Source organism: Felis catus, chromosome C1, assembly GCF_018350175.1.
Source record: "Felis catus isolate Fca126 chromosome C1, F.catus_Fca126_mat1.0, whole genome shotgun sequence".
Taxonomy (NCBI): Eukaryota; Metazoa; Chordata; class Mammalia; order Carnivora; family Felidae; genus Felis; species Felis catus.
In genome coordinates, this window is record NC_058375.1 from 27,712,942 (window position 1) to 27,738,356 (window position 25,415).

General features: G+C 57.8%; 1 protein-coding gene and 1 long non-coding RNA gene across 5 annotated transcripts; one reads left to right on the plus strand and one right to left on the minus strand.

Annotated features, from left to right (window-relative positions):
• Window positions 1–1,079: 1,079 nt before the first annotated feature.
• On the minus strand, window positions 1,080–23,590 carry COL8A2 (collagen type VIII alpha 2 chain). 4 transcript variants are annotated; one of them, XM_006934566.5, is made up of 4 exons: window positions 23,457–23,590; window positions 15,515–15,559; window positions 5,903–6,111; window positions 1,080–5,377 (listed from the first exon to the last, which is right to left on the minus strand). In XM_006934566.5, the coding sequence occupies exons 3-4, from the start codon at window positions 6,093–6,095 to the stop codon at window positions 3,459–3,461; spliced, it is 2,112 nt and encodes a 703-aa protein (XP_006934628.1). In that variant the 5' UTR covers window positions 6,096–6,111; window positions 15,515–15,559; window positions 23,457–23,590; the 3' UTR covers window positions 1,080–3,458. The 4 variants fall into 4 exon arrangements, with proteins under 4 accessions (XP_006934628.1, XP_006934629.1, XP_023114242.1 ...); XM_006934567.5 differs by lacking the exon at window positions 15,515–15,559 and having other exon boundaries at window positions 23,457–23,581; XM_023258474.2 differs by lacking the exons at window positions 15,515–15,559; window positions 23,457–23,590 and adding an exon at window positions 13,996–14,426.
• Window positions 8,124–13,623, plus strand: LOC111561706. The gene is made up of 2 exons (XR_002744418.2): window positions 8,124–8,253; window positions 12,929–13,623. It is a non-coding gene; the product is annotated as an uncharacterized LOC111561706 (long non-coding RNA).
• Window positions 23,591–25,415: the final 1,825 nt, after the last annotated feature.

Sequence of the window (25,415 nt, forward strand, 5' to 3'; positions counted from 1 at the left end):
CAATTGTCTGCACAGCTGGTTCATCCAGGAAGGGCAAAGTGAGCATGATTTTGTCCTTTGGTCACTCAAAGTGGCCCAGGCAGTGGGCGAGACAAGCCAGATGTCCCTGGTTTCAAAGCCTGACTTCTTCATAGGTTGCTTCCCAAGTAGGACCCAAGAACAGGACCCCTGTAGGAGGATGCAGAGGGCAGTCTCTCTCACCGGATTGCCAACCATGGGGTGAGGAGGGTACATCGTGCCTGTGCCCTGCGTGGACTGAAGGCTGTGTGCCTCATTCTGTTATCTTGGGCCCCAGTCAAAGGCCTTGGCTTGAAAGATGGTTCTTATACCATTTTGAGGAAAGGAAAATTTTAAAAGGGAGAAGACCTCTCCCCTTAAACTTCTGGGATATTTTCAGATTATCCTAGCCTCAGGGGAGAGAGAAGCATGCCCAGCTTTGCAGCTAACCTGAGGTTTGAGGACTGATGGGCAGGTCTGCTTTCAGCCAAGATTGTGTCCTGCCAGGCAGGGGCAAACCACAGGACTTCCCAGGACTTGGATTGTTTCAGGTTTGCTGCCCCATCCCTAGAGCCAGGGACCGATGCCTAGTGCTCAGCATGGGAAGCTGCGGGCAGGTGCTTTCAGTCCAGGACAGCACCTCCAGTTGTGCCTTCAGCAGCGGGCCTGGCACTGGCCCCACCCTCAGGATCAAAGGTTCATAATTTCATTCATAATTTGTATCAAATGTTGAAACTTGGTCCTTGGGATTCGGAGCCAGTTCTCATGCTCCCCCACCCCTAAGAGCTTGCAGGAATGTTCCAGGGAAGCTCAAACCATCTCCCCCAGCTCCAACCCCAATCACTGCCTTGCTTTGGTTGCTTAAAATGCCTCTTGGCATTTACTTGGTGCAGAGCCTTAGGCAGCTTAGGAGCATCCAGCATTTGTGATGTGGTGACAGAACCCATGGCTGGGGGCCTGGGGAGCAATGCATGCTCCTTGAGAGAAGGCATAGAACGAGAGCCCCAGAGAGTTCCCTGGATGCCTTATGAAATCCAGAGGTTTGAGATGCCTCCACATCAATGCCAGTTCCTGCACAGCACTGTTTTATACAACAGGTTTTATTGAGGTGTGTCAATACAGTCAATACTGCTGTTTTTCTTTTCAAAAAGAAGTCCTATGGTTTGTTTGGTTTTTTTTTTTTTTTTTTTTTTTTTTTTTTGATTCCCAAGTGCGTTTTTCCCAAATCTGTGACACAGGGCACCATAATAAGTATGTAGAGAACTAAGCTTCATATACCAAGTTAGAAATGAAATCACTAATGAAAACATTTAAACCTTAATCTTAAAAAAAAAAAAAAAAACCAAAAAAAAAAAAAAACAAAACACAAACCCTAGAAATCAGAATATAAAAATGCACCAAGGTACTGTAGTTTTCATAGTTAAAACTTGGCATTGTTTATCAAAGCTGGTCAGTTAAGTGGACACCTGGAATTAAAATCCCGTAGACATTTCAGAAACATCAGCCACCCCTCCCCAAAGGCTACAGGAATGACATTTAGCAGAAGCTCAGCTCTATGAAATAGCTTTTTCTGGCTCCCTCAGTGCCCTCCTTAGGCCCTGAGCAATGCCCCCACCCCACCCCCGAGAGCTGATGAATTTCTGCCTATCAGAACCCCTCCCTGACTGGTCAGATGGTGGTGGCTTCAGCTCAGGAAGGAGGCTGAGCAAGGGACCCCACCAAGCTTGTTTTGAGACTCCTTCCTTCTCTTGGGTATCGGGGATCAAGAAATCCACCACAAACCCCAGCCAAAACCTATTAAAGTGTCACTTGGCAGCTTTGGGTTTCCCTTCTTTTGAAAGACAAAGCAAGCAGTCAAATGGCCTACTTTGTTGGGAGAAGTGGGTCGGGGAGGGAGGCCTGGCGAGGGGCCCAGGGCACCGCAGCTCAGTGAGCCAGAAGTCAGCCACCACCCTCCCATTTTCAGCATGGACAGTCTGGCATTGGCCAGTACTGGAGCAGTGTGAGACCACACTGGGTGACCCAGGTTCACACTTGGTACAGACAAATGGGCTGTCCTGGGGAGAGCTGAATGGACAGGCCTGGAGCCACCGGGGAAAGTGGCCAGCTTTGTCCCAGCACTAATCTCTGCTCTATCTACTGAGCTTGAACTAGGGGATGGGAGGGGCAGGAATCCTGCCTATTTCCTACAGGTGGGGGCTCTGCTTGGGGAAAATGGCAGAAACATCCAGAGTCAACTCATCCCAAAGGGGCTTATTGGCACCCTTTTTCTCAGAGCCTCAGCCTTCTGGGCCCTACTCCTGCTTAGAACAGGAAATTGGAACCAGAGGGTAGAAGGAGAGGAAGCCCCCTCAGATTAACCCCTCTGGTAGACACACATACTCTCCACATGGTTCTTGTTAAGGAGAAGCAGGCGGGAGCCTTCTTCATCCCAGAGCTTGTGTGTACCTTGTTCTGAGGGCCAAAAAAGAGGCTCTCTGCCTTGGGGACACTCAGGCTGAGTGTGGCAAGGACACCTTACAATTTTGTATGAAAACATCAGCCCTCTGCCAGCAGGTGAAAGGAGAGAAAGGGAGGACACTCGTGTTCACTGACGGTCGCTCCTGCCTCGTGCCTGCTGCGGCAGTCCCTAAGGGCCTGTGCGGCTGCCCTTACACTGAGCAGAGCCAGTTGGTGGGAGCAGGCTGGGAGTTGGAGATGAACGTGAAGGGCTGCCATCCTGCCCCAGGTCCGTGCCCCTCCTGTCACAAACCACTGCTCCTGTGGCGGCAGCTGGAGCAGAAAGGGGGCTGGCCATTCCCAGGAGCCTGCAGGAGGGGCCACACACCCTGGACAGGCCTGATGCCACAGCATCACCCTGGGATTGCAGCACTGGCCACCTCAATGCCCCCCACCCTTTGCTTTCCCCCGAAAGCAAAAATTCTTCAGGGGACCCACCATCATCTGCTGGAGGTCCCGGGAGAGCTGGAAGAGCCTCAGCCAAGATCCGAGGGTGGCCATGCCTCATTCCTTAAGCAGGTGCCATCCAGAGGCCAGCAGGAAGGGCAGGGCTTGGGCCCATGTCTCCCTGGGAAAATGGCATGGGGGGGGGCACGGGCCCCTCTCAGCTCCAACTCTGAGAAGCAGCATCCTTCACCGCCCAGCAGAGCCTAGGACTCCCAACGAGGCAGGGGTCTCCGGCAGCCAGGCTGAGCGTCCTGGGGCCCTGCCTGCAATGGGGGTGCAACCCCAGCACTGCACAGACGCTTGGGGGAGAGGAACCCAGGCCAGCCTCTTCCAGGAACCACCTCAGCCTGCATGGAGGGAGAAACCGAATCCATCTCCTTGGGCCAAGGCCACGGCCGCCTGTTTCCGCGTCTGTTCAGCCTTTGGTTTTTTTCTTTAAATGGAGGTTCTTGTAACGGAGAAGGTCTCTCTACCACTAAAGAGGAGGAGGCCAAGGCGGCAAGGCCCCCGTGGTGTTATGTGGGGCAGAGCAAGAACCCTGAAAAGGAGGAGTGGATATACTCAGTGGAGTAGAGGCCGTTGGCCTGGTCCGACGGCATCTGCACCCAGACCTGGTCGTTGGGCCGCAGCTGGAGCACAGCCCCGCCAGATGCCTGGTCCAGGTAGCCCTTCTTGTATTCATCGTAGGTGTATGTTGCTGGCACGTTGTTCTTGTACAGGGCCACCCATACATTGGTGCCCTTGACGTGCACGTGGTAAGCAAAGTAGTAGACCCCGCCCACAGGGCAGGTGAAGATGCCAGTGGCTGGGTTGTAGCCACTGTGGCCATTGTAGAGAGTCCGGTCAAATTTAACAGGCATGCCGGAGGCGGGAAAGGGCGAAGTGAGCACAGCGGTGAAGGCAGGCGTTGTGTGGGCCGACAGCTCGCCCAGCCCGAACTGTGGCTTGCCCCCCTTGCCCAGCACCGCGCCCTCCACTCCACCATTGGGCAGGTGCAGGCCGGCGATGCCAGTCTCATCAAAGGCCCCGGGGGCTCCAGGGGGACCAGGTGGCCCGGGAGGCCCAGGAGGGCCAGTGAGTCCTGGGGAACCGGGGACCCCAGGAGGCCCTGTAGGCCCAGCCACTCCGGGTTCCCCCACTTTCCCCTCTCCAGGGGGTCCTGGCAAGCCCGGTTCACCCTTCAGGCCTGGCAGTCCCTGGGGCCCAATAGGACCTGCTGGGCCCTGGAGACCTGGGATTCCTGAGGGGCCCCTCAGGCCGGGCTGCCCAGGAAGCCCCAAGTCACCCTTCTGCCCCAGGGCTCCTGCCACCCCTGGTCCCCCAGGGCGGCCTGTGAAACCAGGCTCACCTTTGGGCCCAGTAGGTCCAGGGGGTCCATGGGCCCCAGGAAGTCCTCTCTCTCCTGGGAGCCCAGGTTTCCCAGCCAGGCCACTGGGCCCCTGGTCACCCCGAATACCAGGCACTCCTGGGGGTCCTCCAGGCCCTGCCTCCCCCTTGGGCCCAGGGGGCCCACGTCTGCCAGGGAGCCCTGCAGACCCTGGAAGTCCTGGGGGACCCCCAAGGCCTTGTGGGCCCTGCTCCCCTGGCTCCCCATCCTCACCTGGCTCACCCCTATCCCCCAAGAGTCCTGGGACCCCAGCTGGGCCCCTGTCCCCCTTAGGGCCTGGCAGTCCTGGCACCCCATAGCCAGTGGGGCCTATCAGGCCAGGGGGGCCCCGGGTTCCTGGTTCCCCTTTGGCCCCTGCTGGGCCCTGTGGCCCTGGTACCCCTGCCGCCCCTGGTATCCCCACACCATCCACACCTGGGGGCCCTTTTGGGCCCAGAGGCCCTGGCTCCCCCCTGGGTCCTGGCACTCCAGGAGGCCCCGACTCACCCTTATCTCCTGGGGCCCCAGGAAGCCCATCCAAACCTGGTTTGCCCAAGCCAGCTGGACCAGGGAGGCCAGGTGGTCCAGGGGCACCTCCCTGCCCTGGGGCCCCAGGTAGCCCTGGCTGGCCTACTCCATTATCCCCCTTGAGGCCTCGATCACCTGGGGGCCCAGGCTCCCCCTGGGGCCCTGGCTCCCCTCCGAATCCTGGGGGCCCTGGCACTCCTTGGGGGCCTGGCTTCCCAGGGACAGCAATGCCTGAGGGTCCAGGGAGGCCAGGCGGTCCTGGGGGGCCCCGGAGGCCCTGGTCCCCTCGTATCCCCGGCTCTCCCCGAAGCCCTGGCTGCCCTGGTGGTCCGGCCTTGCCCGGGAGCCCCGGGGGACCAGCCTTGCCCATCCGGGAGAAGCCAGGGGGCCCAGCAGGGCCAGGCTGTCCATGTAGCCCTGGCTTTCCAGTGCCTGGTTTTCCTGGGAAGCCAGGAGGGCCAGGGGGCCCCCGAGGCCCAGGCTTCCCAGGTGGACCAGGCTCGCCTTTCAGGTCCATTGGCAGCAACGGTAGAGGCATTTCTGAGGGAGAGAGAGAGAAGGGGCAGTCAGGGGCCTGGCCAGTGGAGACGGTTGGACCCTTCTACCCACTCCCCCATGGGGTACACTACATCTGCTCATAAAGGCCACACCCCGTCTCCCCATGGATGATGGAGTTTAGGGATGGTCCAGTGGCCATCTTGGGGGCTCCTAGCACCCAACCTACCCAGGTCTCGATCCTTCCCCAAAACTTGGGTGACTCTCATCCCCGCAAGACCTGGAGGGGGAGAAATGGCCGCCAGGTGGCGCCAGCAGCCCTCCTTAGAACCAGTTGCAGCGGGGCGCCCCTACTTCCGTCCCTCCTCCTCCCCACCCCACCTGAAGATCACCTCTGCCAGCCGCCCACTTCCGGCCCCTCGGAGAGCCGAATCCCCAGACCGGCGTCAGGAAGAAAAGGGAAGTGGAGAAGGTCTCTGGTGGAGACGGAGGGGCTGTGGCTGAGGGCCAGGGAGGAGCCGGTGGGGGTCAGGAGCTGTCTGAGGCCCTGCGGGGCGGGGAGGCGCTCACCCAGGTACTGGCCCTTGCCCTCGCGGAAGGGCGGCCCCACGGGTCCTTTGTGCATGGGCTGCACGTACTTCACCGGCGCGTAGCCCGCTGCCCCGCCGGCCCCGCCTCCGGTGGCCGCCCGCGGTCCGCACCCCAGCAGCAGCAGCGACAGCAGTGGCAGCAGCGAAGATAGGGGCGTCAGAGCCCCCCGCATGGCGTCCACGGGCGTGCTGCAGTGAAGAACCGAGACGGGCCATCGAGCCAGCCCCCAGGTGGCTTAGCACCAGACCCAGGGGCTCACAAAAAGATCAGAATGTACACCTTCCAGAGCACCCATCTGACCTCGGCACACCCCTGCTAAAAACCCTTTGATAACACCCACTACCATGTGCTGGGCTGGCTTTCTGCCAGGTACTGGGCTGAGTGCTCCAGAGACAGGAACTCACTTAATGCTCTCAATACTTTAACAAGTTATTATTATTGTCATCCCCATTTTCCAGATGACAAAACTAAAGCAAAGGTCAGCAGAACTGGGGGCTGACTAAGGTCTGTCTGACTTCACATTATGTTGATGGTGCCCTTCTGGGGCTCCCCTCTGCCTTCAGGATCCTCTGTGGTGTCTGGCATGGCATTCAAGACCCTTCTAAATCTAGTCTGTGCCTGTGGCTCCGACCCTATCACCTACTACCCCTGTCTCTCCTCCTCCTCTCCACCATACCTTTGCCCCAGACATGAGGCAGCCTCGCACTTCTGGGCCTTTGCCCCTCCTGTTTCTCCACCTGCGATGTTCTTTCAATTTCCTACTCATCCTTTAAGGCCTTTGGGAAGCCGTCACCCCTTCTTCTATAAAGTTAACCCCTCACTCCTTTGCGTCCTAACCTAGCCCTGTCACAGCACTTAGCTCAGCTCTGAGAACAAGGCCTGTCCAACAAGATGTGGACACCCAGCCTGCGTTTTCCACTCGCCAGCTAGAGTTTCCACTCTGTGAACCTCACTTTCCTCATGGGACAAGATGTCCACACAAAAACACATACCCAAATGTTCATGGCGACATTATTCATAACAGCCACAAAGTAGAAACAGCACAGATGTGCATTGGACAGATGATGGCATGACCATACGACGGAGTATTATTCAGCAATAAAAGTAAAGTACTGCCACGTGTCACATTACAGGAAAACCCTGACAACATCACGCTAAGTGAGGAAGCCAGTCACAAATTGTATATGATTCCATTTATATGAAGTGCCCAGAATAGGTAAATGTAAAGAGACGAAAGTGGGCTAGTAGTTGCTGAGGGCTGCTGGAAGGGGGAAAGGGAGTGACCACAATGATGGGTACAGGGTTTCCGGTAGGGATGATGAGAGCATTCTAAAATTGACTGTGGTAAAGGCTGCCAACGGCAAATACGTTTAAAAAAAACCCATTGAATCGGACACTTTAAATGGGCCAACTGTTACGATGTGTGAATTGTATCTCAATAAAGATGTTATTTTTATTTCATTATTTTAGAGACAGCATGCGCATGAGCAGCGGGGAGAGGGGCAGAGGAAGAGAGAGAGACTCTCAAGTAGGTTTCATGCTCAGCGTGGAGCCCCACGTGAGGCTTGATCCCACGACCCCGTGATCATGACCTGAGCCAAAATCAAGGGTTGTACGCTCAACCAACTGTACCACCCAGGCGTGCCAAAGACGTTATTTTAAAACGCTGGACTAACAACCTGCTTCTCGGGGCTGCCGTGATGAGAGGCGATACTGTACCTGCCTCTCAGTGGGCACCCATCAATGTTGGAAGGAGAGACTACCCAGCATTTTGCACATGCGAGGCAAGTCCCTCCCCTGCCTCCCTGCTCTGGGCTCCTCTCACCCCCAGGGGCCTCTCCACACATGTGCCTGAGTGCACGAGGGGTTTGGGGGTGGGTTACGTACATCCAGGATGCGTGTGGGGAGCAGAGCCCTCCCTGGTGCTGGGCTGAGTCTAGAGGTGCTCAGTATCACACAGAGCTTCACAGGAATGGATGCAGAGCTCAGGAGAAGGCCGGTGAAGCTGCCAACCCAGCTCTGCCATCAACCGGTTTTGTAACATTGGGCCCGTAGGTCCCTCAAGCTCCCCTGAGCCCCAGAACAGTAACAGTAACGTCCACCACCTGTGGGGCTCCCCAGCCCAGAGCTCTGCAGGCTCCGTCTCACAGGATCCTCTCAGTGACCCCTGGGGCTCATACAGTTATTATCCCCATTTTATAGATGTAGAAACAGAAGCTTGGACTAGAAGAATCCTGCCCAGGATACAGCCCTCCACATAGGCCGCCTGTTCTGTCTGCACCACGATTGATGCCAGGACTGAGGCTGCAGCCTCTGGGCCCGGCCCTCAGGTAAGTCCCGCTGATGGAGGCTCTGGCTGGCACTGCCCTAACGTGTCAGCTCTGAGAGGCTTGCTGGTCCTGTTTTCCACATGAGGAAGCACGTGCAGTCCGAACCTAAACCTGGAGCCCCAGCCCCTAACCACCGTATTGTCCCACCTCTCTGGCACGGGATAAGGGCCCTCCTGCACAGGCCACCTGCACCGGGCAGGGGCCCTGGAGTGGGGGTGATCACCCATGCACACAGCCAGAATGTTCTGCCTGGTGGGTGGGCAGGGGTGTGAGGGAGCAGGCAGAGGGGGCAGAGCTTGTAACAAGCAGGGGGAGGCAAGGGGGCCGTTCTGGCCTGGTAGGCCAGAGGCCACGGTCATAGCACTGTCACAGGAGGAGTCAGCACAGCCCTGGTTCTGGGAGCCCTCACCCTCTTCCCATGCTGAGCTGAGGCCTCACTGGGGTAGGGGGTGATGGAGGGTGAGGCAGCCTCGGGTTTAGCTGGAAAGATGCTGAAGGCAAAGGACTGTGCGGGAGCACAGGCAGGCAGGACACCGAGGCAAAAGTCCCAAGTCCAGCCAGGAGCCCAGGCAGGACCCCCCAGCCAGCTCCCCATCTTACAACCTCCTTGGCAATGCGGATCTCTGGGAAGTGCCCCCGCCTCACACCCCGTGGCTTCCTAAACTCGCCCTGTCCCAGCACCTCCTGCACTGTGCCCCCTCCACTGAGGGTGATGGGTCTGCTGCAGGACCCCAGAGCTGATGTCTCCTCTAGAGTGAGCCGGGGCCGAGTGAGGATGACAGCTCACTGCAAGCAGACCTCCAGCCTAGTGCTTTGTTCAATGAATGATTTCATTCCCCGGGGGGTGCCTGGGGGGCTCAGTCTGTTAAGCATCCTACTTGATTTTGGCTCAGGTCATGATCAGGGTTTGTGGGATCGAGCCCTGTGTCATGCTCTTCACTGACAACACGGAGCCTGCTTGGGATTCTCTCTTCCTTTCTCTCTGCTGCTCCCCCGCCCCCCCCCGCCCCCCCCCCTCGCCGCTTGCACTCTAAATAAATAAACATTTAAAAATAAATAAATAAATGATTTCATTCCCACAAGTCCCCTGGGAAGGAAGAGCCCCCCCCCCCCCCACTCTTCTTTCTGGAGATAGGGAGCCTGAGGATTTGAGCAGAGGTCTGTGAGAACCAGCAGGGGGAGGCAGACAGGAGAGGGCAGCCTCTAGACAGACAAAGAGGCTCCAGACTGCCTGTGGGTTTGGGAAGAGAACATCACTCCAGCTCCTGAAGGGGAGGCTGGCTTCTGCCAGTCCAGTGGGGGCCGGGGAGTGGAAGCAAGCCCATGACCTGGAGAATGGGTGTGCTGAGCCTGTTCTCAGGGCTGCGGAGAGAAATGATGCCCCTGGAGTGGCACATTGCGGCAGCCTCGTGGGACAGACTGCCCCCAACCCAGCCACCATCAGACCCAGGGGTGCCTGGGTGCCTCCAAGCCCCCTGCCTCCTTTCCACCGGCACCCCTTTCCTTCCCCTCGCCCCCCTCCCGTGCCACAGGCTCCCTGAAGCTCTGTGGCTCCTGAACACTCGAGTCTCCAGATTTTTACTTATCCTTGGACATCCAGGGAGCCTATCGGATGCCTGCCCTGGTCCCAGCTCTGTGTTCCTCTCTGGCCTTTTCACTCTCTGTCCCCGCCACATTCTCCCCACTCCATGCCCAGCACCGGACTTGGCTGGTACACAGGGACACTCCATAAAAGTTGGATGACCTCAAGTCACCATCAAGTTTAAAGACCGTGCCAATAACTCACTCAGTCCTTTCCTCAGACTTTGTACCTGTCACACTGCCCTGGGAGCCCCCTCCCCAGGCCAGAGGGGTGCAGGTAGGCTAGATTGGGAAGAAGTGGGAACACTCACATTGTCCCAGAAGACTTCAGCTAAGAACAGCCTGCACAGGGAACAGAGGTGTAGAGAAAAGAACGATTCATTCGCTAGGAGTGTCGGGGTTCAGGGGAGGGCCCTGAGGCTCAAGGCCGGCTCTGCTGTGTGACCTTGGGCAAGCCATCACCCTCTCTGGGGGAACACAGGAGTCAGGGCAGATGGGAAGAGGCTGGGCTGGCAGGGGCGGGAGGTGGGGTGCATAAGGAGACGCTGATTCAGGGGATTGAGTGGTGGCGGCAGCAGGGTAGACGCGGTGTTTGGACAGCTGCAAGTCCTTAGCGGGGATTTCCCCCTTTTCAACAAATCCCCGTAAAACAGCGTTTTGTCCAAGTCAGCGTTTTGTGGCAGCCTGGGCCTCCTCCCGGGGCGGCCAAGGAAGCTGGCTGGGAGTGCAGAGTGCTCCAGGGTCTTTCAGACCAATGCGGGGTTGGGGGGGAAGGACCGGGTGCCGGCAGGAAGAAGTGGCACAAATATAGACCCCTCTCTCCTGGACATGGCTGCAGGAAGGGAAGAGACCTCAGCTAACAGTGACCCCTCCCCACCAGTCCCCTCTCTCAGAGGGTCTGGTCCCAGGGGTGACCAGCAGAGGGGACCCGGGCCATCCTACGTAATGTAAAGGCCTGCGCACTCCCCATCCCACTTCACAGATGAGCTACCAGAGGCTCAGATAAAAAGGGGGGCTGAGGGAGAAGGCTCCTAATGGACCATGCAGGGGTGGGGCTGGTGTGGCCCTGGCAGCCCCCCTCCCGGGGTTGGGGGGGGGGATGGAGCTCAGCCCTGCACAGGCTCCTATGCTCCAAGCCCCCCACCCCAGACAGGCTGCAGCGGCAGGCGGCTGCAGCGGGGGGAGCTCGGGGAGGGCTCAGGCAGCCCCGGGGCCTGGCCAAACCACAGGTATGTTATGAGACGCTTCCTGTTGTGGAGACATTTCTGCGGGATCCGGCTGCCCCGCTTGCTCCCCTAGTACCTCCTGTCTCCCCACTCACCCAGCCTCCCTCTCTGCTCTCTCCCTGGGTCTCTGGCCCCAACTCATTTCTCTCTGTCTCTCTCTCCAGCCCTGTCTCTGCCACCTCAACAGGTGAGCAGCATTTCTTGCTCAGGCTCTCTTTCAGGGGTCCAGCCCTGGGGACCCCTAAAGCTCTCCTAGGCTCTGGCAGCCCCTGGACTCCCATTCCAGCACAGCCACTTACGAGATGTGTGATCTTGAGCAAGTGACTTAATCTCTCTGAGCCTCAGTGTCCTCACATGTGAAAGGATTAACTGAGGCGATCTGAGTCACTGGCCCCCCCAGGTGTGCTGTTCTGTCCTGCTGCCCTGATGGCCAGGAAGTTCTCCCTTCAGTCTAACCTCAGTTTCTCTTGCTGCAAAGCAACATCTCCTCCAACCCTTAAAAAACTCAGGTGGCTTGCTGCCAAAGGCCAGGACCTTGTGAAAGTTCCAAAGTCAATTTTCTGGCCTCCCAGGCCTTTTCCCTGACCGCTCCAGAGATGAGACTGACCAGGAGTCCCACAGCCTGCTCAGGGCTGGGATGGAGTCATGGATCTCAGACGGGAGCAGAGGGGCTGCCCTCCTCACCCACTGGGCATGATGCCCGCCCCACCCCCACCCAGCCGGGCAGCTCCGGACTCAGCCAGGGCTCCCTCCCTGGCCCCTCTGCCCCCTGCCTCTTTCCCAGCAGGTGGGAACTGGGGAGCTCTTTCCTGTCCTCCTTTCCTGCGTCTCACATGAAAGGGGTGCTACCTACTCAAGGCCCAGCCGCCTCCATACCCCTTCCCCGGGGCCTCTGTCTGGGTCTGCCCCCCACCCCCACCCTGTCTCCAGCCTCTCCCTCACCTGTCCACACAGGCCTAACCGCCCCCCCCCCGCCACCCCAGACACCCTCACCTCTCCCCAGCCTTCTCAGCCAAGCTCCTTGAAAGGACCATCTCTACCCCTCACCCCTGCGTGCTGCTCCCACCCCTTGCCTGGTGCCTCCTCCCCCCAGCACCAAATCCTGCCTGTGGCCCAGCTCTCCTCCCTCCTGGAAAGGCTCCTCCTCAGATTCTTCTCGGCTTCCTTCCCCTGCCCACTCTGCAGACCCAGGCTTGCCTCAAGGAGCTGGCTCAGGCCTCACCTCTTGTCTCTGGATGTTTCTCCTGCAGTTTCCGGCTCTCACCAGTCCCATCACGGAGGGCTCCCACATCGGCCTCCAGCTACAGCCTCACTTTGAGCCTGACTCTTGTGTTCAACTCTGAGCTGAGCCTTTTCACCTGGCTGGCCCTCAGATACCTCCACCCAAACTGCTGCCATTATCTTCTCCCCATTACTGATATCCTTGCCTCTCCCACAGGCCCAGGCCAGATATCTGGACACCACTTCTGATCCTTCCTTCTTTACAGGGCAGTGAGGAATCTAGCCTGTACAATGCCTCCGCACAATTAGAAAAGGCTAGCCCTACTTCCAGCAGACTCAGATGCTCTCATCGCCTTTCCTGGGTGCTCTTGTATAGTAACCAACATGCACAACTGTACATTGCCTTTACCCTTACACCCCCAGTCCAATCCTGTAGACTGCCTCCTCTATTTCTCTCACTTCTATTCCTTTCCCTTATTCCCCATAATCTGTGTCCTAACACAGACCCTGTACTCTCCCAACACACAGCCCCGACACATTCCAACCATTTAGTAAAGGTTTGTTATATAAAGTTGCCAGATCCTCGCCTGCATTATCATAGCAGCCTCTCTCCCACACTCACTCTCAGCTTCTCTGTTTTCCCACAGATACTCCAACAGCACTTCTTGAACTTCAGTGTGCATCAGATGGTTTGTTAAAACACAGGTTCTGGGGCCACCCCCCCCCAAGGGATCCTGATTCAGTAGGTGTGGAATAGGACCCACCGTCTGCATTTCTAACCAGCTCCCAGGTGAGGTGATGCTGACCGTGTGTGGACCACACTTTGGCATGGCTCTGCCCATGGCCCTCCCCTGCTCTGGATTCTCCAGTGGCTCCGTAGTACCAACTTCATAAATTCCATGTTATTCTGCAATTCACATGGCTTCCTGGAGAAGGAGGCCTACTTCAGACCCAGCAGGATGTGGACCAGTTTAGATGGAGGAGGTGGAGAGCGCAGAGATTGATGGTGAGCCTGGCAAAACCCCAAGATCACAACGGTGGCGCCCACTCTGAGAGTCCGACGGAGGAGGAGGCCGGGACAGTCTGACTGTGGGAGCCATGTGGGTGTGTGCCATGCCCACCTGTGTCCCTTCCTCCGTGTCTCGGTGTCACTGAACCCAGATTCTCACCTGCCTGTCTATCTCAGGCATCTTCCGGGTGTCTCTCTCATCCCACCTCTGTGTCACTGTCCTATTTTTGCCTGTCTCTGTGACCCCATTTGTCTCTCTCCTCTCCTATGTTCTTGTACTTCGATCCCTGTCTGAGTTCCAGCCTCTATAATATAATCTCTAGCTGTCAGTCACTTGATGGGACCCTCTGAAAGGCCAGCATTTATGGCCTTAATGCTCCTGCTAACATCAGGTGTGTGTCTGACCTCCCCAGGTGGAGACTTGTGGAGCGCAGTGCCCCATAAGCTGAGCTCTCTGTCCTTGCAGATCAATAGGAGACTCTGACCGCCTCACATCTTAATGCACAGGCATGAGGATTGCTCCAAAACCAAAGAACTGCGTGGAATCTTGGACTTGGGGGTGTGAAGGGAGGTAGCCAGGCCAGGGCAGCGTTGCCTGGAGGCCACCTCATCATCCAGGTTGATGGCAGGACAGGAGCACTGCCCCTGCCCACCTTGTGTCCCCTACCAGGTTTCAAATTTGCCAAGAGTCCCAATATCCCTCACCTCTGCAGGCGTGTCGCCCAGACCACAGGGACCTCAGTCTGAGAAGCAGCACTGTAAGCAGGCTGGAGAGACAGGTCAAAGCTCTAAGGTCCATAGGAGTAATGGTGGAACATTCCAAACTGAGCGCAGAGCTGAGAACATCTGGGCAAAGAAGAATAGGGGACCTCTGGGGTGGGGGCACCCCAGAGGCAGAGAACTGCACGTCTGGAATTGGACAGAGCAAGACACAGACTGGAGATAAAAATAGGGCTTCACCAGCCAGGTTGCTGTAGCCTGGACGAGGGCTGCAGACTCCCCGTTGGGGAAAACACACTTGGGAGTGAGAGGAGCCCGCTCCAGTCCTGGGCCCCAGCACCCTCACATCCAGGCACCCCAAACCTAGTGTTTTCCTCTACCCGCCTGCCTACCTTTGCCACACAGCCTTCTCTGCCCAGAATTCCCTTTCTTTCTCCTTCAAGCAAACATGTTATTCCTTATTTAAGACAGCTCAAATGCCGCCTCCTCCGAGCAGCCTTCCCTGCCTCCCTCAGGCAAAACAGCTACCCCTGCGTCCCTCTTCCTCCACCCCTACCTGACTAGGCTTGGCACACAGTATGCGCTCAGTACAGTCTGCAGCCTGGGTGCTCCAGCTCCAGGCCATTCGTCGTGGTTCTTCCAGAATCCTTTTCACCTCTGGGGTGTAGGGGGCTTGGGCTGACTCTCCCTCCCGCCAGGGATTAGGTCCACCTCTCAGGCCTCCAGCCTCTGCCCATCTCTGAGAGGAGAAGTCCCACCACTACCCTGGGGAGGAGCATCTTGGGGCAAAAACGTATCCGGGGAGGTAGGAACAGCCATCTGGGGGCAGAGGAACCAGAAGAGGCCTGCAGTGGGCAGGACTCAGGGCAGTATGTGTCCTCAGACTGGCCCTGCCCTGCCAAGGGGCTCAGGCCTCAGCTGGTGACATCGCTCACTTCCCAGCAGAGGCCTTGAACTTCTGACCAGGACTGAACATGGAAATGTCCCCCCCAGACCCAGCTGTGCCCAAGGCCCAGGCCGGGCCAGGCAGGGCCTTCACGGCAGCCAATCCCTCGCCTTCTGGTTCACATTTGCAGCCTTTTCCGGAGCGCCACCCGCCGCCCGCTGCCGCCTCACGCCTGCCAAGATTCCTGAGCCTTCGCGGCTTCCCCGCTCGGTGGCGGCAGCGGCGGCGGCAGGAGGAGTCGGGCTGGGCTGGGAGGGGGCCCGGCAGGAGCACAGCCAGGCCACTGCACCCGGGCAGGCCAAGCAAACACAGGCTGCGCCAAGGAGCCAGGGCGAAATAGTTCACAAATGAGAAAAAGCTGCTTCCGAGTTGGGCTGGGGTTTTAAAAGCCCAGGCCGCAGGGAGCTGAGGTCACCTGCAAGAGGGGCTGCCCGCTAGGACACCCTGAGCCTGGGAGGGGCTTCTGCTGCAGCAGGCGGGAGCGAAGTTAGACAGCAGCAAGCACAGGCCTCATCCGGCTGGGGCTATCAGCGAGCCCTGCCCCCAAATCTAGCTTACCTCTCAGGTCAGAGGGGCCTCTGAAGGTCCCAGCAAAGGCAAGGCCTGAGGATGAAAGAGAAACAGTGAGGAAGATGCCAGGAGCCGGGAAGCCTCCTGCCCTGGCTCAGCCACCCAGTGCCCACCGCAGGCCTCTTACCGGGAGCCTCTGCTGGAAGTTGGCCCCAGTCTCAGCCCCTCATCTCAGGGAGCCAGGATGAGTGCCCCACAATCACTGTCTTCCTTCATCTGTTCCCAGCACACTTGGCAATGCCCATGGGGTGCCTGGCCCTGGCTTGATGGAGTCCCTGGCCCTGGCTTGATGGAGTCCCTCCTGCCCTAGGGCCCAGGCTGAGGAAGCTTCTCTGTGTGCCAGGATCCATGCTGGAGATGTCCCTACTCTCTGCCACGCCCTGGGCTAGGGTGGCCCCTACTAGAGGCTACAGTGCCTGCCTGAGGAAGCTCCTTCTATGTGGGGAACCGAGGCTGGGCCTTGGGGGCACAGAAATGGCTCAGCCCCATGCACTTCCCTGCCCTAAATTATCTGGAGGCATCAGACAAGTGACCATCACACAATTGGCTAAGATCTCTGGGTTAGGGGAGCACAAAGCAGGGAACATTGCCTCCACCTTGAGTTTCCCCAGAGGCTTCATGTAAGAAGGGACTCTGGAACTGGATCCTGAAGGGAGAGTAGGAGTCTGAAAGGCAGAGTAAGAAAAGGAACTTCAGGCACTAGGAAGCTGTTTGGCAGATACAGGGAAGGTCCAGAAGTGCCGTGGGCTAGAGAGGACAAGTAGGAGCTGAGAAGGCCAGGGCGACAAAGTGAGGAGCCTTGAATGCCATGCTTGCATTTCTTTGGAAGGCAGTGGGGAGCCACAGAAGGTTGTTGAGTGGGAAGGAGATGTGGTCAGAGCCCTGGATGGCCAGGTCCCCATTTCTGCCTCCATCAATCATGTCTAGTTCATGTCACACAGCTGGACACAAGGGAGCTGAGGCTGTAGTCCAGGCCCAGCTGTAACTCTGGGGTGGATAGGGAGGGGACACCTAGCCAGCCTACCTGGCAGGGAGGCCAGCAGCAGCGTCACTTTCTCCTCCAGCTGCTTGCTTGCCTCTGCCTGCTCCCATGGAAACTCTGACATCCCAGCCCCGTCTCTTGCTGCACAAGCAGCGAGATGCCAGAGCCAGCAGCTCCTAGGCCTTCCCTCTGACTCAGCTAAGACCTGCCTCAGTCCCCGCCACTGAACGCCATGACCCTTCACGTGGGTCGTGAGGCTACTCTCCGAGGGCCTGGCCCAGCCGATGAGGTTGAGTGGGAGGTCCTCACTGCCCAACTCAACCCTAGCCTCTCTGGCCACAGCCCCCAGCCCCACCATGAGGCTCAGGGAGGAGGAGTGATTTATGTCAAATCTGGGCTTTGAAGGATGAACATGCATTTAATGGGGGGGGGGGGGTGTGGCGGGGACGGGCGATAAGTCCAGGCCGAGGGAACAGCACGTGTGAGGGCGTGGAGGTGTGAAAGCCCTAAACGTATCCAGAGGATGGAAAAAAACAAACAAAAGAACTAACCGATCATAGCTAACATTTATTGTGCACCTATTATGTGCCTGGCTCTGGGTTCCTGTCGTGGATGATCTCATTTCACGAAGCAGGGTACTTTGCCTTCCCTTCTTACAGAGGGGGAAACCAGGGACAGAGAGGTTCAATAACTGGCCCAAGGACACACAGCTCATGAGGGATGGAGACTGAACTGGAACCGAGGCTGTTGTCTCCAAAGGGGCTCTTAACCTCCGCATTATACAGATGATTGGAAATGAGAAGGGCTAGCTGGTGTCAGCCTGAGAACATCAGAATCAGAGACCCTGGGCCCAGCCTAAAGCTGGCTCCCCACCCCCTCCCACGTTAGCATTTATGGACAATGGTCTCTAAACCCCAAGTACATTTTACGCCTTGGACATGGCACTAGGCATGCTCCTGGCACTACGTTATCAATTTTCATGTAACCCTGGAAGGTGGGAATTGTCCCATTCTGAGGAGGACCGCTAAGATCCAGAGGGGTGACATCCATTCTGCAAGGTTACAGGACTGGGAAACACAGGGGCCAGATCTTAACTTTGGTGCTTGCCCAAACCCCAAATGGCCAAACCCCTATATAGTTGGGGTTCCTGGAGACCTCAGCCATGGGTCTTTCTCCCCACTTCTCCTCCACAGCACCTGTGCTGCCTCAACCCAGATGGCAAGGGGGGGATAGGCAAGGCTGGGAATAGGATGGGCAGCTACTGTCAAGGGCCTCAGGAACCTTCTCCAGTTGATCAAGGCTCCCTCAGTCCTACAAAATAGGAAGCAGGGGCGGGTGGGTGTGCCAGGGCAGTGCCCGGGCCTACTTCAATGGGACTCTGTTCTTAACCTCCACCCACAGCTGCCTTTCCTAATCTCCTCCTTGAGTCCCTCCCCTGGCGACATCTCCTCTTTGCACAGAGCCTGTCGCCAGCTAAATCCCAGGCCAGATGTGGGTGGGATAATCTGCACCCCCCAGCCCCCTGCCAGCTTCTCTGCAAAGGGCTCCCAAGGAGGCTGGCCAGGGTCCCAGGCCCCCATCCCCATCCTAACTTTCCAAACTGAGGTGCTGATCGGCAAATGATCCGCCTGTCCTGGAGATGGGCTCATGGAAGAAGTCCCCATTTTCCAAGCAGGCCCAGACTGAGAGTCTTGCTTGAAAAATCATGATGGGTGGGGCGCCTGGGTGGCTCAGTCGGTTAAGCGTCCAACTTCAGCTCAGGTCATGATCTCACTGTCCGAGTTCGAGCCCCGCGTCAGGCTCTGTGCTGACAGCTCAGAGCCTGGAGCCTGTTTCAGATTCTGTGTCTCCCTCTCTGTCTCTGCCCCTCCCCTGCTTGTGCTCTTTTTCTCTCTCAAAAGTAAACATTAAAAAAAATTTTTTTTTAAAGAAAAAAAGAAAAATCATGATGGGTTAAGAGCCCAACTGCATGGATTCGTCTCCCAGCCCTACCTCTTACTAGCATGTGACCTCACTCCTCTGTGCCTCAGCTGCTCCATCAGTGACATGGGATCAATTCCTATTCATGGAGCACGTGTAAGGATTCCATGAGTTAATTTCATATAACGAACTTCTCGTGGTATTTGGCATATAGGAACGTTCAATAAATGTCTGCTATTATTATTATAATTATCATCACCACAACCCCTCCCCAAAGCCCTGTGAGGTTAGTATTCTAAACCCTATTTTACAGATGAAGAAACCGAGGCTCAGGGAGCACTTTCCCCAGGTCACTCAGCCAGTTAGTGGTGGGTAGCCCCAGAGTCTGCACCTAAGCTGAGGGAGCCCACAGATGATGAGGACAGCTTCGCAGCCCCCTGGAGCAGAGGCACAGTGGGGGCGGGGAGAAGGGGGTCCCCTCAGCCCCTCCTGCCTGACCCCCAGGAGCTCCCCCCTGCCCAAGTCCCTGCTGCCGTCCCTGCTGCCGCCGCAGGAGGGGACTCTGCATTCCTGGCTAAGCGGCGGATTTGCTGTGCTCCCGGAACTATGAAAAGAATGTTTGCCACGAGCTGAGCCGTGGTCGCCTGTCAGAGGAGCGCGGCCTGAAGGGCCCACGCAGGGCTGCATCGCGGCCAGCACCAGCCGCGGTGGGAGGGAACAAGGCTAGACACAGAGAAAGCTTCTGGGGAGTGAGGGCTGTGGCCGCAGGGCAGGGATGCACACCACAGAGTCAGCCTCCACGGATTGATTTTCCGGAGAGGAGAAAGGACCCCTCCACCCCCCAGTCTACATCGCTCCTCGGCACAGGCTCTAAGGAGAGCCAGGGTGGCATCAGTGGCCCATCTCATAAATGGGATATGGGGCCCAAGAGGAGAAGTCACCTGAGATCACACAGCAGCCAGTGGCAGAACTGAGACCCAAAACCAGGACCCCTTCCTTCCAGAAGCTTCCCTCCCTTGTAGGGCCCACCAGAACCACTGTGGGCTCTTAGACACTAGAAAACACCATCCTAGGCCCCTCTCTTCCGGGCTCTCTGGGCCTGACCTTCTCATGCCTGCTACACCCCATGTTCCCCACCGCACAAAAAGCACCTTGTGCTGTGAAAATGTCTGGGGGCACTGTGGATGCTCAACAGTTAAGTTTCCATCCCTTTCTCCACCAAATCAAGCCCCGGAGAGGGCAGTGACCCGGGAGGTTGGTGGGAAGCACATGAGTCAGGCATCCTCACAGACTTGGGAGTGAATCCCAGCTCAGCACTCAACAAGTTGACACTTGGCCAGATTATTGACCTCTCTGAACCTCCACTTTCCCCTCTGTTAAATGGGCCGCTGATTCTTGCCTTGCAGCACTGTTACAAAGACTAACTGAGACATGTGAACATAGGAACGGGCACACAGTAGGCACCCAATAAACTCTTACTGTTACCCTCCCCCAAGGGGACAGAAAGAACTGATGTTAGAGAAACTCAGGTGATAAAGTTCCTTCCACCCCAGGTCCTTGATGGTTCCTGCTAGTGGAGCGGCTTCTGGAAGGAAGGGAGGCTTGAGGCCAGGATCCAGGCCTCTGGTCTCAATTCTGCTACTGGCTGCTGTGTGACCTCAGGCAAGTTCCTCTTTGAGTCTCCTTGAGCCCACCCCTGAGATGATAAAGCCGGCATGGCTCCCCCCACGAAGCACTAACCCTCTACCACCCCCTTCTGCCCTCCGAGAGCCAGGAATCTCAGCCAATCCAGGTGGCACGGGCACAGTCACCTCCCAATTCGGACCTTTCCAAGAATCTGACTGGAAGCAGGACCAAGTCCTCCCACGTCCCTTCCCAGGATCCGCCCAGAGAGGTGCAACCAACACTGATCAGAAGTGTGGGGGAAAGTCCCAGGTGCTACACCCTGATGACACGTGTGACTTGGGACCACTCCTTACCTCTCTGCAGGTAAAATGACCCCTGGAGACAAGCATTAGCATTCTCATTTTATAGATGAGGAAACAGAGGAAGCCGCTTACCCAGGGTCACATGGAAAGGAACCCAGGTCTGTCTAACTCCCAAGGCCACCTCTTCCGCTCACTGCACACACTGCCTTCACTCAAGACCCACTGCCCACACCCCAGGACCCTGGAAATGCCCACAGAACAGAGGGGATCCGTAATTCCCTTTCTGAGAGTGTGACTTCCCTGGCTGATGTCTGGGCACCTGTGTATACACATATGGCCTCACACCCCTACTCGGGCTTCTGTACACACCCCAGGCCTCCCAGACACTACACCCCCAAACTCATGACCACACTCAACACCCAGTCCCTCGCTATCTCAGCATACCAGACTCCAGGGTCCAAATCCATACCTCTCCTTCACCTGCCTCCACTAGAGACAGGCCACAATCACCCAGTAGAAGGGTCCTGGCTGACCCTGTCCTCACCCCCAAGGCCAATCACCGAGGCCTGACCAGTCTCTCCCCTTAGTCCTTCCTCCCATCCCCATGCCAGCCACCCACCTCGGCAGCCATTGCATTCACCCTCAAATGGGCCCAGCCTCCTCAGTGATTTCCTTGAGATGCCTTTTTATCCTTGCCCCAGGAGCAACCACAGTGATTCCCAGACTGCATCACTCTGTGGCTCACACCCTTTCTCTGGTCAGGGCTCTTGGAAATCTGACCCCAAAGTAGTGCTCAGTCCCTCCCACTCATTCCCCTTCTGTGTGATTCACCAATTGCTCACTGTCCCCTAAGAGAACCTTCCCACCTCCATACCTTTGCACTTGCTGTTCCCTCTGACTGGGATGGCCTCCATTCCCCCTTTTCACCACCTGCACCTGTCAAAGTTCTCATTCTCCCTGAAAGCCCTAGCCAGAGTCACCTCTTTGGTGTTGCCTCCTTGATAGGCCCTCCCTCCGGCACTTTGGCTTGCACGGTGCCTCCCTCTCATGTACCTCGACGGACACTTTGAGACACAGCTGCACCCCATATGACAGGCCCCTGTGCCTCTCCGGTTCTCCACTCCAACTCTAAGTGCCTCGGGCCACAGATGGGACCCGCTCATCTGAGGCCCCACCGTCCCATAAGGGGAGCCCCCCATGCCTGCTGCTGGGGGGTCTGGAGTGGGCTGGGGGGCCAGCAGGGCTGGGAAACTGGGGCTCTGCCAACCTTTGGTCTGGCTCAGACCAGGAGCAGAGGAGGTAGTGAGGGGTGGTTAAGCTGACAGCCCTGTTTGGTATCTTTCCCCTCCCTCTTGCTAGCAAATTCACTTCCATTTTTTCTTTCCTCTTCCACTGAGCCAAAGAGCAGAAACGCTCATTTTCACTCTGGTGGACAAAGTGAAACCAGAGGGAGAGACCCTGGTGAGTGTGCCTGAGTGTGTGCGCATGTGTGTGAATGCGTGTTGTCCTGAGTATGTCTGGCTGGGCCACATGGGGCCTGCCATGTGTCTGTAGGAGTTTGGGTGTGTGTGTGTGTGTGTGTGTGTGTGTGTGCACGTGCACACACGTGCCCTGTCATTTCAGCATCTGTGGTGGTGTGTGTTCAGTAGAGCATGTTCACCTGTGTGTGCATGACTGTCAGTGGGAGGGAGTGTAGCTGTGTGGGACTGTGAATGTGTCTGTGGTATGCCCTCATCGTTCTGGGATGACTGTCCAAGGATCTGTTAGTGGTCACCAGCCCAGCGAGAACCCAGTGGAGGCATCTATGCCCTGACCAAAACTGCCAGCTCCCCTGCAGAGTGGGTGCCCACCAGACCCCCCCCCCAACCCCGTCCCGGGCTCTAGAATGGGCTCCCTGAGGGCACTCCATCTGCTCAGGGCAGTGAGGGTCAACGCCCAGAGAGAAACCCCAGCCACCCCAGCTCCCCACCCTTTCAAATGACCATGGCAGCTCCCCAGAGGTGGCCTTTGCTAAGGGCACTCTGAGGAGGGGATGGACCCTTGCCACCAGACAAAGGCACGGCTCTTAGCAAGAGGCACTGAAGCCAGACGAGAGGAAACACTTCTGGGTTGTGAGGGACCCCTGACGGAGGCCTGTCTGGAACCTAGCATGTTCTCACACACACTGGGGGTCTCACCCAAGCACCCACCGACACACAGTAATCAACTGGCAGACACTCACTCTCCCCCTCGCACCGCGCAAGTGCACACACTGACAGGCACACACACTGGTACACACGTACACGCAACAAGCAAACTCAGAGAGTTTGCCCTTCCCCAGCTGACCACTCCTGGGGAATGGGGAGCGAACCGGGCTTCTCCACCCAGGGACTCCCGGGGCTACCTCGTCTCCAGCCTCTGGACACACACACTGGGGAGGCTGTCCTGGGGTCCTTAGACCCCAGTCCCTCTGGGCCAAGCAAGGGCCCTCTCATCCCTGCAAGTCTCGGTTCCAAGCTGGGGCAGGGGGATGCTGAGCCTCAGTCTCCAGTTTGGGGGTGCTGCCAGAACACCTACAATAGGAGGGACCTGGGGGCAGAAGCAGAAAAACAGAGGAACTGGAAGGTGGCCAGCGAGCCAGGAATGGCAGAGAGATGGAGAGAGGGGGGAAGGGAGAAGCTGAGGGGTTTCCCCTGCCCAGGGCTAGAGGGGGGCTTTAAGGCCCCTCACTCCTCCTGTCTCCTCCACCGCCCTGTGGGGGAAGCTTTGTCGCTCCCACTTCGCAGGTGGGAAGGGAGACTCCCAGAGGTGAAGTGATGTGCCCAGAGCCCCATCATCTGGGATTCCACCCGGCAGTCTGATGCTGGAGCCCCCACTTCTGGGAGAGGAAGGGAGGAGAGAGCTTTATCCGGGAATCTGCCTGGGGGAAACGGGGCACAGGGAACGGGATGGGCTCTCTCATCCTAGCGCCGACACTCTGGCCCGAGGTCCCATCCCGTCTCCACCCCACGGCCCAAGTCGCTGGTCTCGCTGTCCCAGACAATCTCAGGGGCAGCCTAGGCCGGGTCCTGCCCTCGGGAGCCCCCAGCCCCGGAGTCCGAGCCAGCCTCCCGGCCTTTACCTGCAAGGGCGGCCGCCGGGCGCCGCTCCCTGCCCTCGAGGGCCGCCCGGGCGCGCGGGCTCCTGGCAGGGGGTGTCGTCGAGGTCCGCGCCGGCGGGGCTCCGCGTCGCTCTGCCGGCCGCCCCTCGCGGCTGCCGGAGTGGGCGGGCGGCGCGGTGTGGGGGGGGCTGGGGCGGCGGGAGGGGCGCGGCGGGGCGGGGCCTCCACCCTCCTCTTTCCACAGCCACGGCCAAGGCCCGCGCCCCGCCCGGCCAAGCGCGCGCCCAGCCGGGGCCTCGACGTGCGCCCCCCCCGCCCCCGCCCCCGCCCCGGCCTCCCTGCGTCCCAAGCTGAGACCCCACACACCCGCGCCTCCCCTTTCATCCTCGCGCACCCTGTATCTGGGTCCGGGCCCTCTGCCCAGGAGGGCTACCGTCTAGGGGGACACAAACCTGCCACTGAGAAGAAGGGCAGGGGGTGGCCAGTGCAGGGATGGGGCAGCACAGGAGTTGTGGCCCATAAACGAGCAGTCCACAAAGGCTTCCTGCAAATGGTGACCTAAGCTGAGGGCGTAGGGCTTGGGGCCCTCAAAGGAATGGAAGGAGGAGCAGTCGTGAGCTGCACATTGGGTTTAGGGAGGTGAACCTCTGTGCTCAGAGGCAGGCAGGGACCAATGCTGTGCAATCTAGCAGGACACGCTGAAGCTGGTCAGACTTCACCTTCAGGAAAATGGGCAGCCACAGAAGACTGGAGCAGCGCAGTGAGAACTGTGCTTTCGAAAGAGCCCCCTGGGGCGCCTGGGTGGCTCAGTCAGTTGAGCATCCGACTTCCGCTCAGGTCATGATCTCGCGGTCTGTGAGTTCCAGCCCCGCATCGGGCTCTGTGCTGACAGCTCAGAGCCTGGAGCCTGTTTCAGATTCTGTGTCTTCCTCTCTCTCTGACCCTCCCCCATTCATGCTCTGTCTCTCTGTCTCAAAAATAAATAAACGTTAAAAAAAAAAAAAAACTTAAAAAAAAAAAAGAAGAAAGAGCCCCCTGATTGTGCAGGAGGCGGAGGCAGGGACAGAGGCAGGGACACTGGTGAGGAGGTTGCTGGAATAATCCTGGCTGTGGTCCAAGGGGCAGACAGTAGGGGTTGGAGGGAAGGGTCAAGGGTGAGAAGAGTTAAGGAAGTGGAATAAGGAGGATTTGAATGTAGGGATGAGGAACCTAGAAGGAAGGAGTTATCAAGGACAGAGCCCAGGTTTGCGGTTAGGCAACCAGGAGGTGGTGGTCCGGAAGAAGGGTGTTCAGATGTATTGAGTTGGACGTGCCTGTCGGGCTTCCATGTATCCAGAAGGGAAGTGAGAGTTCTGGGCTAGAAATTAGGGGCTCATGGTGACAGATGATGACTGATGTGATCTGGACAATGCCTAGAGAAGGAGTGCAGGAAGAGGAGGAAGCCCACTCCAGGGGAACACAGGGAATGCCAACATTCAAGGGCATGCAGAGGGAGAGGGGTCAGTAAAGCAGATCCAGAAGGTATGGCTGGGGAGGTGATGGGAGAAACCAGGAGAGCACTCGGAAGGCAAAGGCAGAGTGTTTCTAGAAGGCCAGGGAGCCCCCCAGGGTCAGGTGTCACAGAAGAGCATGCTTTGGGGCTGGCAATTAGGGACTGGTGGCTGGGGTGTGGGGCGGGGAGGCCAGGGGAGGAGGCAGCCTGCAGAGGCTAAAGGAACAGCCCCAGGAGAAGTGGAGGCAGAGAGTGCAGTGGGGGAGTTCAGATGAACTGAGGCCAGCCGAAGCGGGGGTTTGGGTGAGGGTGTGTGTGTGTGTGTGTGTGCATTCTAAGTGGGAAAGAACAGAGCCCTCAACAGGTCTAGAAAAAGAGCAGGGAGGGCCCACAGCAGCCTGAATCTGGGTCTGGGCCCACGTCCATCGCCCCTTCCCCCTCCTACCGCCTGCCCTCCAAGGGCCTCCCACTTTGCTGTCCCCCTGCCA

Bases quoted from the DNA above. Each gene is read 5' to 3' on its own strand.
- COL8A2 (XM_006934566.5), bottom strand. From the start codon at position 6,095: ATGCGGGGGGCTCTGACGCCCCTATCTTCGCTGCTGCCACTGCTGTCG. The intron at 5,378-5,902 runs GTGAGCGCCTCC...TCTCTCCCTCAG, and splicing joins GGGCAAGGGCCAGTACCTGG to AAATGCCTCTACCGTTGCTG.